We start from the raw sequence: 15,261 nt of genomic DNA on the forward strand, positions 1-15,261 counted from the left end.
AAACCAAACTGAAAGAAAGAAAAATATAAGTGGAAAGTATAGAGCACCTCAAAAAAAGTAGAAATTAAAATGGTAGCAATATAAGAAAAAATTCACTAACCTCGCTGGTGAACAAAGAATTATCAGTTGAAATTAAAAAAAATAATTATAAGTTGAAATAATTAAATGCGTAGTGGGAGGGAGTATAAATTTACATTTTCTTCCAGGGAGTGATTTGATAGTATGTGTGAAAAGCCTTAAATATAAATCATAATTTTTGGTCCAGTAATTCTAATTTTTGGCATTTTCTGATGGAAGTAATTAAAGTTATGCACAAATGATAATTATTGCTTTGGTTTTTATAATAGTGAGAAATTAGGATCACATTAAATGCCCAAATTAGGAAACCATTTAAATAAATTATAGACTATGCTGTGGAAAATATGCAGGAATTTAAAATATTGTTATAAAAGATACCTTACACAGCAGAGGGAAAGCTCATGGCACACAATATTACTAGGTGGGTTGAAGTAGGTGATGTCGCAGGATAAATCAACTTTCTCAGAGGAATTTTAAGTACGTGTGTTTAAGTCTGGAAGGACATAAGCCAAGGTGATAACCTGGGCATCCCATTTTCTGTCACCCAAATGGAAATACTTTAATTGCTTTCTTTATTAAAACAGGAGTAGAATATTATTGTACAAAATTCGTTAGTACAAAGAAGTAGAAAGTGAAAACACTCCATCCTATTCCACTAATTCAACATTTAAATATATACTTTGATTAATTCTTTGAGAATTTCTTACAATGTATTTGGATTGTATTCACCACCACCCCCGTTGTTCCCCCAATGCCTCCCACATCCTCTCCCTACCTTCCCCATCACCTCTCAGCTTCTTATCCTTTTCTCCTTAAAATAACCCGCTGGATCCAATCTGTGCTGTCTGAATATGCACAGGTGTGGGGCTGTACGCTGGAGCGTGGTTGACCTACCAGGAACCACACTCTTACAGAAGCCACCAACTGTCTATAGCTCCTCGGCTAGGGGGTGAGGTGAGGGCTTGTGGAGCCCTCCCTCCTCCGTGTTGACCAGTGTGATGTTCAGGTCTTGGGCAGAAAACACAGCTGCTGAGAGTGTGTGAGTACAATGATCCCGCTGTGTCCGGGAAACACTGACTCTTACAATCCTTCTGCTACCTTTTCCTCTGTAGTTCCTGAGCCTTACAGGAAAGATGCGAGATAAAGACATCCCGTTTACAGATGAACACTTACCCTCTACGCTTTGACCAGTGCTTCAGCCACCATACAAAGAAGCTTTTCTGACAAGAACTGAGAGCTGTATTACTCTAGGGATAGAGAGATAAGGGTTTAGAGGACAATTCGCTAGAGTGTCAGTTTAGCCAAACCATGGTGTAAAAAAAAATAGCAGGCTGACTCAAAGGCTAAGAGCACCCCAACTATGGGTTATTGGCCAGATTACAGCGCCGAGCATGTGTTTTCTATGGCAGAATAGACCAGAAATAGAAAGCGGTTGGTGACCCTCACAACATTCTTGCCACTATTGCACCCAGTGGCCCGTCTTCCACTCCGGTTATTCCTATACTTCACAGGCTTCACAGATGGGCAAGACTGTTGATCACTTCCTCCTCACCGGCCCCCAACCAGACTACATCCACCTTCAATGCTATGAAGCTAGCCAGTAGGGAGGAAGCATCCCAACTTGCTTTCTCCATGATCTATTACCAAAGTCCGTGGTGTCCTGAGCAATAGAGTCTTACCATCAAATTCTGATGAACAGCCAAGAGCAAAGGCAATAGTCTGTATTGTTTGGGGTATCTAACCCTGATCGTTTCTGAAGTGGTGGGTTTATGTGTGGTTTTATTTTTTGAAGTAATTAAAATGGCTTATTATTTTTTAAAGAACAGGTATTATTTGATAGCCTAATAACAACTGGTGTTTATAAAATATGTATGGAAAGAGGAAAATTTAAAAATATGCTCCCCTGTGTTTGCTGTTGCCTAACAAGAGTAAGGGAAATTATTATTTTATGTTTTATATGTTTTGCCTTTGCTTTGGTCATGTATTAGTTTTAAAATCTTAAAGTTTCAGCAAAAAGAAAGGAAGAAGGAAGGAAGAAAAGGGAACGACTCTGAAGGACTCTTTAAACTAGGAGAAATGCCACGTTACAACAGCCCATCACTCACTGACTTGTTTTATAGTTACCAAGTTAAATGTCTATCCTACATCAGGCTCTATCATTAGTCATGTGACACCATCATGAGACAAAATAAATGCAGTTCCCCTGAGCCTTCTGAGACTGTTTGGAGGACCCGACCCTCTGGGAAAGCAAGAGTAGTCTCACATAATTGCAAATTAAGAAAAGTGTAGTTTGTATTAGACAAGTGTCCTTGAGAATAATATCAAATATGAGTGCAATTATTTAAGAGAATGATTAAGAAAAGGGAATATTAGAAGGGCAAATAGATGAGAATATTTACTTGGGAAAGAGGAACAGAGAAGGAGAGAAAGAAAAATGACACAGAAGAAGTTCATTGTCTTTCTAAGACTGAGGTCTAGTTGGGCTGGGGTGTGGCTAAGTGGTAAAGTGCTCGTCTGGCGTGCACAAGGCCCTGGACTCAACCCCCTGGGATTGAAAAAGAAAGATGAGAAAGAGGGAAAGGAAGGAAGAGAAGGAGGGAGAGAAAGAAAGAAAGGGTATGAAGGAGAGAGGAAAATGAAGAAAAGAGAGGAAGGAGAGAGGAAGGAAGGGAGGGAGGGAGGGAGGGAAGAACTAAAGAAGGATGGAAGACAGAAGTTAATTGGCACATGACTGGCTGTGTCTGGCACATGGCTGGCTCTGATGACGTGAGGATTTAAGGGAGCTGTGTTTAAGGCAGAGACGTTGAAACTTGGACTTGTTATTTTAATGGTAACTGGAGACTTACTACAAATTCCAAACTTCTTTGTGAATTAATCAGTGTCAACAACACAATCCATTAGCTGGTTGTAGCACCATGTATTAAGTCTTAGAAAGCATCAAAACTCTTCTAATACCCGTGAAGGATTTCATAGAAGTACTTTTTGGTCCAGGTGTGTATTCAAAGAAACGGCTTTGTCTTTCAGCCTTAAATGAACCCACCATAGACTATGGCTTCCAGAGACTGCAGAAAGTCATCCCAAGGCACCCAGGGGACCCTGAGAGGTTAGCCAAGGTAAGGCTGGCTGCTGGGAATTGACACATGAACATCTTTTGGTAGACACACAGAAAAATTCAGACGAAACCATTTGAAATCAAAATCATTTAAGTTCCATTAAAATTAAGTAAGCCTTGAAGCTGGCTATGCTTTAGATAAGAATAGGAGCATAAGGTTTCTGCTAATTTTGAAATATATTACGTTTAATATCTGAGGGAATGTGAAGTCTGAAAGTTTGGTCTCATGAAATAGACATGCTACAAGAATAGCCAGCTTATAAAACACTGCTAACTGTGTAAAGACAAATATTTGCACCCTTGCTTAAAAGTGTGAGTTTCACTCCTGTGTATTTAAGCAGGATTTTTATTTAGCACGAACCGCTGAGAATCGTCAATCTACAGGCAACCATTCATGGAAGGCCTACTGTGTACATAAGAATTTAATGATGATAAAATGCCCCCTTTCAATGAATGGGCTCATTTGTGAATGAACTTGTTCAGAAAACTTCACCTTAAACCTGGCTCGTGACATCATCATTCTTTACCTAGAAAAAAAGCCCATTTAGTGATTCCATTTGACTAAAGAGAAACTGCCAATTTTTTTCACATTTATAAACTGCATGTGCTTCCAAAGTGCAGTTTATAAAATGACTTGTTCTTTATTCTTTATTTGTATAAAAAGCCAAATGCCAGTGGTTTCAACAACATACCTTTTTTTTTCCTCCTGGAAATACTCGGCCCCATGAAGTCAGATGATACCTGGACATCTGTTGAGTAACAATTTAAAACATCGTAAATAAAACATAATACAGAATGACAACAGCAAAATCCCTAGAGAAAACAGGAGGTGGGAAAGGGAAAAAAGGAGGGGAGCAATTAGGGATTGCTAATTCTTTCTGGTTAAGGTGAACAAGAGGAAATACCATCAAAAGAATTCATCTTTATCAGAATAAAATTTTGAGTAGGTATTGGCAAGGGAATTTCAGTGCTTTGCCAACTCCTTGGCAAGCAACTAAAGTCAGGCCCGTCAATCACTTAAAGATTATCTGATTAATTAAGAGTACCAGGATTTTTAAATACAGGGACCTCAGAGTTGTTTTCAATAGGCTAGACAAGACTATCAATTTTAAGTGACTTTGGCCTCGGTTTGGTGGGTGTTTTGAGTAGCATAAATCATTGTGGAGCCATTTCATAGTGGTCCATTTCTATAACTACCCATCTGTAGAGTCTGTAAATGCGATTAAATCTTATTCATCAAACCCAATATCAAATCCAAACTTCACGGTCATTACGTTTGGAGGCAATATGTGGACTTTCTGTTTTCATCTATAATTTTCCAGTTTGTCATTTGGGGCTTTGTATTTGATTGCATCCACCCTGTCTTTTCTTTCTCAGGAAATGCTATTGAAAAGAGCCGCGGACCTAGTGGAAGCCCTGTATGGCACACCGCACAACAACCAGGTTAGATACGTGCGTCTGACACTCTGTTGCGTTTGACTTTTGGTTCTGGATACAGTGCTCACCCCAACGTGCCTTTCTGTAGGACATCATTTTAAAGCGTGCCGCAGACATTGCAGAAGCCCTGTACAGCGTCCCCAGGAACCCCAGTCAGATTCCAGCTCTCTCCAGCTCCCCAGCTCACAGTGGCATGATGGGGATCAACTCTTACGGCAGCCAGCTCGGAGTCAGCATCTCAGAGTCCACACAAGGAAATAACCAAGGTACTGACTACCCTTCTGAACCTCAGAATCCAAATCGAGCTTCTCCATCAAAGGCCACTTCTGCTGGGATCGGAGGAGTTAGAGGGCACATCGTAAGCTATCCAATGGCGTACGTGCTAGGTAAACCCCACTATTAGAGATGGGTTATTTAACCGTTTCAGGTAGACGGTTATTAGAGTCTGAGCTCTCTGGAAACTAGATAGATTTCTTTAGCCAGAAGGTAAAATTGATTATCATAGGTTTCAAAGAGTTTAAGCATATGGAAATGAGGCTTACAGCTATTCACTGAGTTCATTTTATAATGATGCTGTGTGATAATGAGATGGAATGAGAGAGCGAGCTGATGGCACCATCGTTGTTCAGTCCATGCAACTCTTGGCAAACAAGAGATTTGGTCCAGTTTTAGTTGGTAATTTCTATTGTACATTTTCTCGTATATTTTATACCTGAAGTCTATCATATGAAGATCTGTTACAGTGAGGTTGATGTTATTAAGAGACCCACCTAAGTCTGTCATAAACTGTTCCGTAAGAAAAATAATTTTTCCAAATAATGTCCTTAATCTTAGGTATTTGTTTCTAATTTTATTCATCCACTATGGTCTATATATTAAATTGTATTTCATTTGATAATTTAGACTGTTTTATAATTTGTTTTGTGTTTGTTTATTGGTCAGTTGGTTTAAATTTTTTGAGGCTCAGACAAGCTCACGTAGTCCAGGCTGGCCTTAAACTCACTATGCAGTCCAGGTTAGCTTTAAATTTGTGGCAATCCTTCTGCCTCAGATTCTCTATTGCGGTGATTATAAATGTGAGCTCTCATGCCCAGCATTCTTTATAAAAATTTATATATGTACATCTATAGAGAAAGATATGCGTATGTATGTAATATATGTGATGTAAATACATATACACCATATCTATCTATCTATATAATCAATCTACAAATATTTCAGTGTTGAGAACTGAACCCCGGGCCTTCCTGTGCTAGGCAAGCACTCTACCATTGAGCTGTATTACTAGATCTAATCAGTTTTAGACATTGTCATCCCCAGAGTTTCTCTGAGGACAGAGTGAAGCTGACGCTGTGCCAGGCTTTCAGAGTCCTGACAAACTCTCATCCTTCATGTCGTACATGGCCTCGATGCCTGTCCTTGAGTGCTGACAACTCAGAGCCCTGGATCGACATAACATAATTCACTGAGCTCCTCAGTGCTTTCTGACTGAAAACACTCCCCAGCCCATCCAGAGGATGGTGATGACTTTGAAGTAACATTTCCAAATTGCTCAGCAGGACACACATGGCCCCAGAAACGTTGCTAGGACACCCTGCTCCACCCCCAGGAAAGATCACATGGTGTGCTACATTTGCAAAATTCTAGATTGGCAAGTTTTGAGCAGGATATTAATTTCTTGGGTCCTTTATTTGACAATCTTAAAAAAAAATGGCTTCGGAGCACAGCATCTGCCCACCTTTGTTTGGCCACTGAATGACGTTCTCGGTGGTGGCCATTAGTATCTTATAGAGCTCCAATGTCCATGTCCAGTGAGTTTACGAGCTCCGCAGAGAGAGGGGGCACTAGAGATGCCAAGGGGAGTGCGCTGGTTATGGCACGGCGGTGCACAGCTGTAGTTCCAGTGCTCTGGAAGTGCAGCAGCAAGAAGGTCGAGACTTCCGAGTCTGTCTGGGTTGCTTGTGCTCCAAGCCAGCCACAGACACATAGCGAGAGCCTGTCTCAAAAATCAAGTTATAAAATAGAGCAAAACAAAACAGCACGAGGCAAAATTAGTAGAAGGGAGAGGGAGCATCAGAGGTGTGACCTGTGCAGAGCAAAGACGTTAACAAAAGGGGCTTAAGCTCTGGTGTTCTGTAGCATGGCCAGGTGACAGTAGTTGACGATGGTTTATCGCGAATCCCAAATAGGCAATAGAAATTTTTGAATGCTTCCAGTACCAGGAAGTAATAAATATTTGAGGGGCTCAATGTGCCGCCAACCACCCCAATGTGATCATTACCCATTGCATGCCTATGTAAAAAAAGGGGGAGTGGACAGTGACTACCTGGCAACTAAAAACAAAGTCCTGCAAGCAAGCTCTGCTTCCCGCTGTTGCTTGGCCGTGGTGGCATTATGATCTGGATGTGGACAAGCACCAGCCACATTTGGCCCGATGGTGGGTACTGCTTTGTTTACCTGGTCTGTTTCTTCTGTTGTCAAGGATACATTCGCAACACAAGCAGCATCTCCCCGCGGGGCTACTCCTCCAGCTCCACGCCTCAGCAGTCTAATTACAGCACCTCCAGCAACAGCATGAACGGCTACAGCAATGTTCCTATGGCCAACCTGGGTGTGCCAGGATCGCCAGGCTTTCTGAATGGCTCGCCCACAGGCTCCCCATATGGAAGTAAGTCACCTTCACCATCCTTCTGGCACTGACACCGTAAGCCTCCCTGCAAGGTCTCACCTGCCAGCCTTTTAGGGGAGAGCTATGTCCCACATGGTATGGGAGACGTCTCATTTCTTTACGAAATGCTCTTCCTATCTTTTGTTCTTTTCCTTTGGCTGGACTTGAACTTCCAGTCTATGCAAGTCCTCCTGGGGAAGGAAGAGGGAACGAAAGAATTCCCTTATACAAAGTACATGTGGCTTGTGGGTGTGGAGGAGAGGAATGGAGATTTCAACTGGGCTAATAGTGTGCCTTTTCACTGAGCATTTTCTTTTCTTTTAAATGATTTATTTATTCTTATCTTATGCATTGGTGTTTTACCTGCATGTATGTCTGTATGTATGAGGGTATCAGATCCCAGGGAACTGGAGTCATAGACACTTGAGCTTCCATGTGGGTGCTGGGAATCGAACCCAGATCCTCTCGGTAAGAGCAGCCAGTGCTCTCAACCATTGAGCCGCCTCTCCGGCCCCTTCACTGGGCATTTTTCATATGCACTAGTTCATTGCAGCCACATGTTACAGGCAAAGCAGCTTGTTGCTGCAGCTTCCCTGCTGACCCACTACTACATAGCTAGGATTTAACAGTCCTTGAATTGATGGCATCCCGTTCCTGTCACACACCTAGACACTAACCTAGTCTGTTAGTTTCTTCTATAGTTTCTCATAATCTACTCTACACTGGTCACACCCACATTCCATTATCCTCTTATCCCCAACCCCTCCCACTAAAGCCTTTTTGCCTTAGAAGTCAGAGGGTATTGAGTTTGTTTGTGGACCATTGTGTTTACTTTGGATAGCTCGCTTGAGGGAGGGAGAGTTTTTTGATCAAGGGTAACTTGCCAGTGGCTCTATTGCTGGGGAACCATTACCCGCCTATAGCTCCTCAGGGAGGAGTGGGACCCTGAACGGGACATCTGTATTGTGCTCTGTTTGACTTTGTGACATGACTCGGTCCTCCATTAAGCACCTCCAGAGAGATGGAAGTTGACTGTGTGGAACAGCTTGCCGGATTGGAACAGAGCCTCTTAGCCTTAATCTATGGCCTAAGCAGCAAAGCCAGTGCCTTGGGAAGTTGTGAAAACCCATTTGGGTTGCTTTGGGAGCTAAGCTGGGAACTTACACAATGGTCCCTGGAGCCTGAAAGAGTGTGTGTTTTTCGAACCTACTCAGGGAATACTTGAGGCCAGGGGACATGCCGATGCTGAGAAGCCAAGTGATGGAGTAGAGCGCTCTTGAAACGTTGGCTGTTGTCACAAGGCCTGTCCTCTCTTCACCCAGAGTGGCTCCCTTGTGCCAGAAACAAGGACGTGTCAAGGACAGCACACAGCCCTGTCAGTTACGGCTCAAGCAGCATGTGTTGGGAGGTATTTCTCACTGCCTTCTGACCCTTGGTTCCTGGGCCCACATATTCTGGTGTTATTTCTGAGCTATGCTTTTAAGGCATATAATCAATATTACCCAGTATGGTGGGGACACAGGACCAAGCCACCAAATGCAGCACAGACTTTCTTCTAGTATAACTAACATGTGTCCTGTGCGTGTTTCTTGTCACATGACCTAGACTCACTGGAACAGAGCAGCTTATGGAAATAGGTTGGCATTGATTGGTTTGTTTTTAATTCTACTTAAAAAAAAAAAACTCAAAACTTTCTTGTTCCCAAAGCATGCGGTGGAATGACAATAATAAAATGGGCTGTATGAATGTATAATATGGGAACCAATGGGAAAGCAAGGCAAGGGAGGAAAAAAATGTATTTAGAATAACTGGATTAACCTAAGCATAGGCACTGATGCCGTTCTATGGGAAGAGCTGTTGTTTCTCAGCTAACAAAATGCTATTGAAAATATCGTTTCCTGTGCCATGCCTATCTGTTTATGACCTGATTAGGGAACTCAAAAAGCATGGGGACAGTTTAGCTGCTGCAACCAGAGGAGGTTTGTCACACACGTCAAGCCTTGTGTGACGACGAGGCTCTCCCTTTAACAGACCCACGAGGAGCGTGATGGCACAGGAGAGGGATACCACAGAAACAGAGCTACGCGCAAAGAGTTATTATCACCACTTTCTCTTTTAAGAGTAGAGGAGTTGATCAATGACCAGCTCCAAGAGTCATAGTAGGTAAAGGGATCAAATGGGAGACCACAACACCTGGCACCAGACTCGCAATGCTGGACTTTAAAATTATTCAATGATATGAAGTATTGAGACCACTTACAATGTATCCTTAGGCTGAAGCAGATAGAAGTGTTTTCATCTGACCATCACTTAAATTATTTCATTAAATTTATTTTACTTCTTTGTGAGTATGTATGTGTGCACAGACACGCGCACACGAGTGCCATGACACAGGTATGAGGTCAGAGGACAAGGTTCAAGAGTTGGTTCTCCTCTCCCACATCAGTCTCGGGGTGTCAGGCCCCTGTATCCAAGGAGCCAGCTTGCCAGCCACCATCTGGCCGTTTTTTGATGTTTAGAAATGGCAATTTCTCACAGTTCGGTCAGTTGCTTGTGTATATGCAAGGCTGAGCCTATGAAACAGCCGTTTTGTAGATTTTAAATAGTTTGCTAATACGTGCACTCCGCAGTGCATCCTGTGAAGTGAGCAGTGTGTGTGTGGCGGGTGTTCAGCTGGGTATTATTTTCTTCATGTTTCTTACAAGATAATTCATCAAGGACTTCCGCATTCTGCCCACTCCGTCAAGTGACTTCAGAAAGGCAGTTCTTACACCCCATATCTTTAAGTCACCCATTCAAATAGGAAGGCAGGATGGTGTCCTGCCCAACGGGGAGGAGCCCTCAGGGGATACCGCCATTACCCCTGCGGTCCTGAAAGTGACCGCTTGCACCTTGAGTTTTGGAGGGAGGGTCTGAGGGAATTGCAGAGTGTGAATGGGATTCCAAATGGCGCCTTCGTTACGCTCAGATTCGGCTGTTGTAAAATCCCACATCCCCAGTGGAGTTCATTACGATAACACCTGACCTATATTTCTAACCAGCGAGGTCTTCACTTCTCTGGGAAATATTCCGTACAGCCCAGGGGAAAAGATTTCGTCAGTTCAATTGCTTATGTCTGAAAACACAACCCTACGTGGGGTTTTTTTTTTCACTTTTTTTTTCTTTTTCTAATGAGCCTGATGTGGCTGGACCATGCCATAGGGCACTCGCCAGAGACATTAAAACAGCAATAGAGGCAACATTCGCTCTCCCTGTCAAGTTTGCCTTGCATCCCAGCCAACACAGAGCCCTGCATCTTTCCCTGCTCACACTCCTTCAAAAACGGCCAAACAGATGTTTTCCCAATCTTACACAGAAACTTCACTTCCTGGCGGTGGCCATGTGTGCCAAGTTCTAGCTCGGCGCGAGTTTTTTTTTTATGCCTGGATGCTAAGTCCCCTGACAATAGGGGGTTCTAATGAGATGCTGACAGACCCCCTCGAGTGCCAGCAACTGCCTTGGCTGGATGCGGATGCAAGGGAGGGTCTGTGAGTTCCAGCAGGGGTTAAGCTGGCCTATCAATCCTTGTAAGAAGAAAAGTGATTTTTCCTTAACTCCCAGGGTCACAGAGATTTCTGGGCCAGGCGTGCTTGCCTTTGCTTTGGCCCCTAGCCACACATGGGAAGGTGTCCAGAGGCACTCTCCATTGGAAGGCTGTGTGACCAGCTTTCCCCGAACGGTGTACTCCACTGTCCCCAAACATGGGCTACTCAACAAGCCTGCAACACCCATGGGGACCATGTCTTCCAAGCAGAATAACCATCGAGCCAACCCAAAGTATGGGACGGAATCCACTCAGGCAGGAAGCCAGCCTTCTTCACTGGCAGTCCTAGACCATGCCCCAGGCTTTGGTATTTTTGTATTTTCAGAAGCAAATAAGAAGACATTTTTCTATTGCAAAGCATTAAATGACTGTTAAGGAAAATGCCAAACATAGGGTAATAGTTTTTGAAAGAGAGAAGACTCCTTCCCTGACAAAAGTAAGCTCAACCGCTTGCCGTGTCTTAATTGAATTTCTTTAGTAAAGGAAAACCAAATTCTACGGTAGTAGAATCCTGACTCTAGACGTTTTGAAAAGCTTGTATAGGCCCCAAAGAAAGAAAGAAATGACATGTCATATCTGTGCAGGTATAACCACTGTGTTTTGTTTTGGTTTTGGCAGTACTGTGGGGTAAAACCCAGGGCCTAGGGCCTGCTAGACAAATGCACTACTACTGAATGAGATCCTCAGCCTAGCAACCATTAACTTTGAAAATACAGCCGTGTGGTCATGACAGAAACACTTTGGATACTGTGAGTGGGAACACGCAGGAAGGCACACGAAAGGAGGGTGGAAGAAAGGCAGACAGATGACTAACGCCACAGATGGAACACCTGGCTCTAGGAAGCCCTTTGGCGATACAAACTTAAGTCCTGAGACTGGAGAAAAGGAATTAGAAGTAATATTTGCCTTAAAAAGTCATTACTGGGGCTGGGGTTCCGGCATAGCAGGTAAGAGTACTTGCTTTGCAAGCATGGAGACCTGATTTCAAATCCCCAGAATCTAGTAAAAACAAAACAAAACAAAACAAAACAAAACAAAACTGTCTATGGTAGTATGTCTATAACCCCAATACTTTGAGGGGGGTCAGATAGAGACAAGAGGAGGATCTCTGGGGCTTTCTTGCTACCCACTAACCACTTAGCTTCAGGTTCAGTGGAAGACTTATCTCAAGGGACTGACGAAGAGAGAGATAGAGCAAGAGGAAAGATATCATTATCTGGGTCCATGTATGCATAGACATTCACCTCTCCATATACATGAGTACATACATTACAGTTGTCTCTGCCTCTCTTTCCCTCCCTCTCCCTCTCATTCTCCCTTTCTCTTTCTCCTTCACCTTCTCCTCTCCCTCTCCTCCTCCTCCTCTCTCTCTCTCTCTCACACACTCACAAAGTTATCACCACCCTGCTTTTCACAGGAATTTGATACTTTATCAGTATCTCAGTGTTTCCATTGCTGTGATAAAACACTGTGACCAAAGGCAGCTTTGGGGAGAAAGACTTCATTTTAAAGCTCCCAGGTCACACTTCCTCTCTGAGGGAGGTCAGGCCAGGAACCTTGGAGGCAGGAACCGAGGCAGAGGCCATGAAGGATGCTGCTTATTGACTTGCTCCTCTTGACCTGCTTTATCAGAAAATCCAAGGCATCAGTCCAGTGGCAGCAGAGCTTCAGTTGTCTGGGCCCTCCCACATCCATCATGAATCAAGAAGATGACCCACAAACAGGCCCACAGGCCAAGCTGATGGGAACATCTTCTCAACTGAGGGTCTGTCTTCCCAAATGACTCTACTAGTGTCAAACTGAGAAAAACAAAAACAAAATTAACCATGACAATTATTCTGTTTTTCTTTTATCAGAGGAATTAACAGGGAATCTTGTTTCCAAGCCATTAAGAGGAAAGTGGACCTTTTGTTAGTGATCCTCTTATTTCTTACCTGCCTCCTCCAAAAGAATATTTTCCCATTTTTAAATATTAGTAGCTTTAATTTCTCCTATATCACAAGTCATATATGTTTCTCATAGAAAATTCTGAGAATATGACAAATGGAAGGGACACATTTAGAAATGCTCACAGTTTTGTCAGAGATACCACAGATCAAATGTTTATCACATCGCTTCAAGCTTTGCTTCCTGTATTTTTTTCTTTAAGTAGAAGTTGGGTTGATGTATATATTGATGTATGTATTACTGTATAATCTTCTTTGCTCATCTAGGGTATTCCAGCATTGCTAATTATTCTTCCCAATATTAGTCTAAATGTTTAAGACTCCATTGTATGGACTTAAAATGTTTTACCCTACTATGGGTCATATATTTCCAACTTCTTATTGCTGTAAAAAGTCCTTGAATTTTCTTCTTTTTTGGCACATTTGTGACCAGCCCTTTGAGATTAATTTCTAGAGATTAAATTAGTGGGTCAGATGATATGAACATTTGAACACACTCTATGTATTGCCAAAGTCCCTCTGGAGGGACTGACTCCGCGGGAATGAGCCTGCATGAGCTCCCTTGCCTGTTGGTCCTTTCTTAGTTTTTATCCATTTAGTAAGTGAACAATAGCATTTTGTTACCGTGATGTTACTGTGTTCTAAGTCTTCCATTGGAATATATTCCTGTTCAGGTCTCTCCGCCATTTTCATTTGTGTTCTTTGCCTAGTTTCTATTTTTTTGTGTTCCTAATTAACTTACAGCAAGTAACACATTAGCTATCAAGGGCACAGCACCGCTAAATACGCATTGCAAACTTTGTTCTTGGTTTGACATTGGCTTCTCGCGCATGGGTGAGTCACAGAAACTATTCCATTGTGCGTCAACTCTCTTTCGTCTGCTGTGAGTTTGTGGGTCAGAGTGTTGTGCAGGTCACATAATCTTTGAGGCATCTGCTGCCTCTCTCACAGATTTAGTTTTGCAAACAGCTTCGTATCTAATTAGATTTGCTATCACACCGAACCCAAGGAAAAACTCTAAATTTTATAGATTTAATATCGCACTGGCTAGTGACTGAGTTTTATGCATCAGTTCCCCACAGCATGACATATACAACCTTCTTTCTGAACCTTAGGTCTCATCTCCAACCATGTCCATTTCTGGACCTTGCTTCCCCCCAACTCTTTGTCTACCTATTTGCTAGTATAATACGGGTTTTTATTTGCCACATCTTTCAATGTCTAACATCAGTGCTCTCCTTGCCAACAAAACTTTCTTATAGCATGGTTATGGAACTATATAAAGTTAGAAGTTATGTTGGCTGGGATGCACAGAATTTCTTTAAGACTTTAAATGTTTTGAGCTATAATTTGTGTTGGATGTCAATTTGTCATTTTCGCAGAATCTTTGAGAAATGTCTTTACACGGGTTTGCACTGGTCATCTCTGCCACAGCTCTTTTGTGACACGTGGTGGCTTCTCCTGAGAAGCTGCTGTGGCTTGAGCCATACTGTAGGTTGAGTCAGCATGTTAGGAAAAGTGTTTGTTAGAATGACATACATGCTGAGTATAAGTGGGATGGCATGTGTGTGTGTGTATACATGTGTGCATTTGTGTGTACATGTTTTATATGTGTGTGCACATGTGCATTCGAGTGTACATGTGTGTATGCATGAATACATGCGGGTATGTGTGTATATGTGCATGCATGTGTGTACATGAGTTATTTATGTACATATGTATGTGCATATGTGTGTACACGTGTACATTTGTATGTGCATGTGTGTACATGTGTTATGTGTGTGCATGTGTATATGAGTGCATATAAATGTATGTGTGTATGTATTTGTACATGTGTGCATGTGTGTGTACATATTATGTGTATGAACATGTATGGATTCTGCTTACACTTGGAGAACCTTCTCTGATGGCTTGCGCAAGAGCAAGCCAGTCAGCATTCCATCATGGAGTGGAATCATCATCCCCCACCTCTAGCTGAGGAGTTATTGACAACTGAGGGCTTCTAGGGAAGGGAGAGTCAGTTTTCATTGAGGTGTGACCCCTGGTAGGTGGACTACTATTTAGTGGGTGGGACCCCACCCATGAGCATGTGAGCAGCACAAATTGGACTTAGTAGATTATTATTATTTTTTTTTACAAAAAGACATGACATCTGGAGGGATTGTTGAGGTCAAGGGAGTTGAGGTCAAGAGTCCCTAGATTCTATCTAGGGAGTTAGAGTGTGGAGCAAGGTGTAAATAATCAAGATATACTACATGCATCTATGAAATTCTCCGAGTTAGTAACAATATCTTTTTTTTTTTTTAGAAAAAGAGTCTTCTCTGTTACCATGCTTGAATGAGGCTATTGCAACAACAGAAGCTAGGGTCTCTTTTTGGAGTCTAAGTTGAGGATTTAATGTTGCAGAGGTTAGACTATGGTCAACCAGAACCTCCTG

The 15,261-nt window shown here is 42.5% G+C and overlaps 1 protein-coding gene across 1 annotated transcript in view; it reads left to right on the forward strand.

Moving 5' to 3' along the window:
* Ebf2 (EBF transcription factor 2) overlaps nucleotides 1-15,261 on the forward strand; it is a 197,352-nt gene that overhangs the window by 173,623 nt on the left and 8,468 nt on the right. The window contains exons 11-14 of the mRNA XM_087912191.1: nucleotides 3,103-3,191; nucleotides 4,568-4,633; nucleotides 4,716-4,893; nucleotides 7,110-7,295. Of these exons, the coding sequence (XP_087768317.1) occupies nucleotides 3,103-3,191; nucleotides 4,568-4,633; nucleotides 4,716-4,893; nucleotides 7,110-7,295 (519 nt within the window). The remainder of the gene's footprint in view (nucleotides 1-3,102; nucleotides 3,192-4,567; nucleotides 4,634-4,715; nucleotides 4,894-7,109; nucleotides 7,296-15,261) is intronic.

This window comes from Myodes glareolus, chromosome 12 (genome assembly GCF_982192425.1).
Source record: "Myodes glareolus chromosome 12, mMyoGla1.1, whole genome shotgun sequence".
Classification (NCBI taxonomy): domain Eukaryota; kingdom Metazoa; phylum Chordata; class Mammalia; order Rodentia; family Cricetidae; genus Myodes; species Myodes glareolus.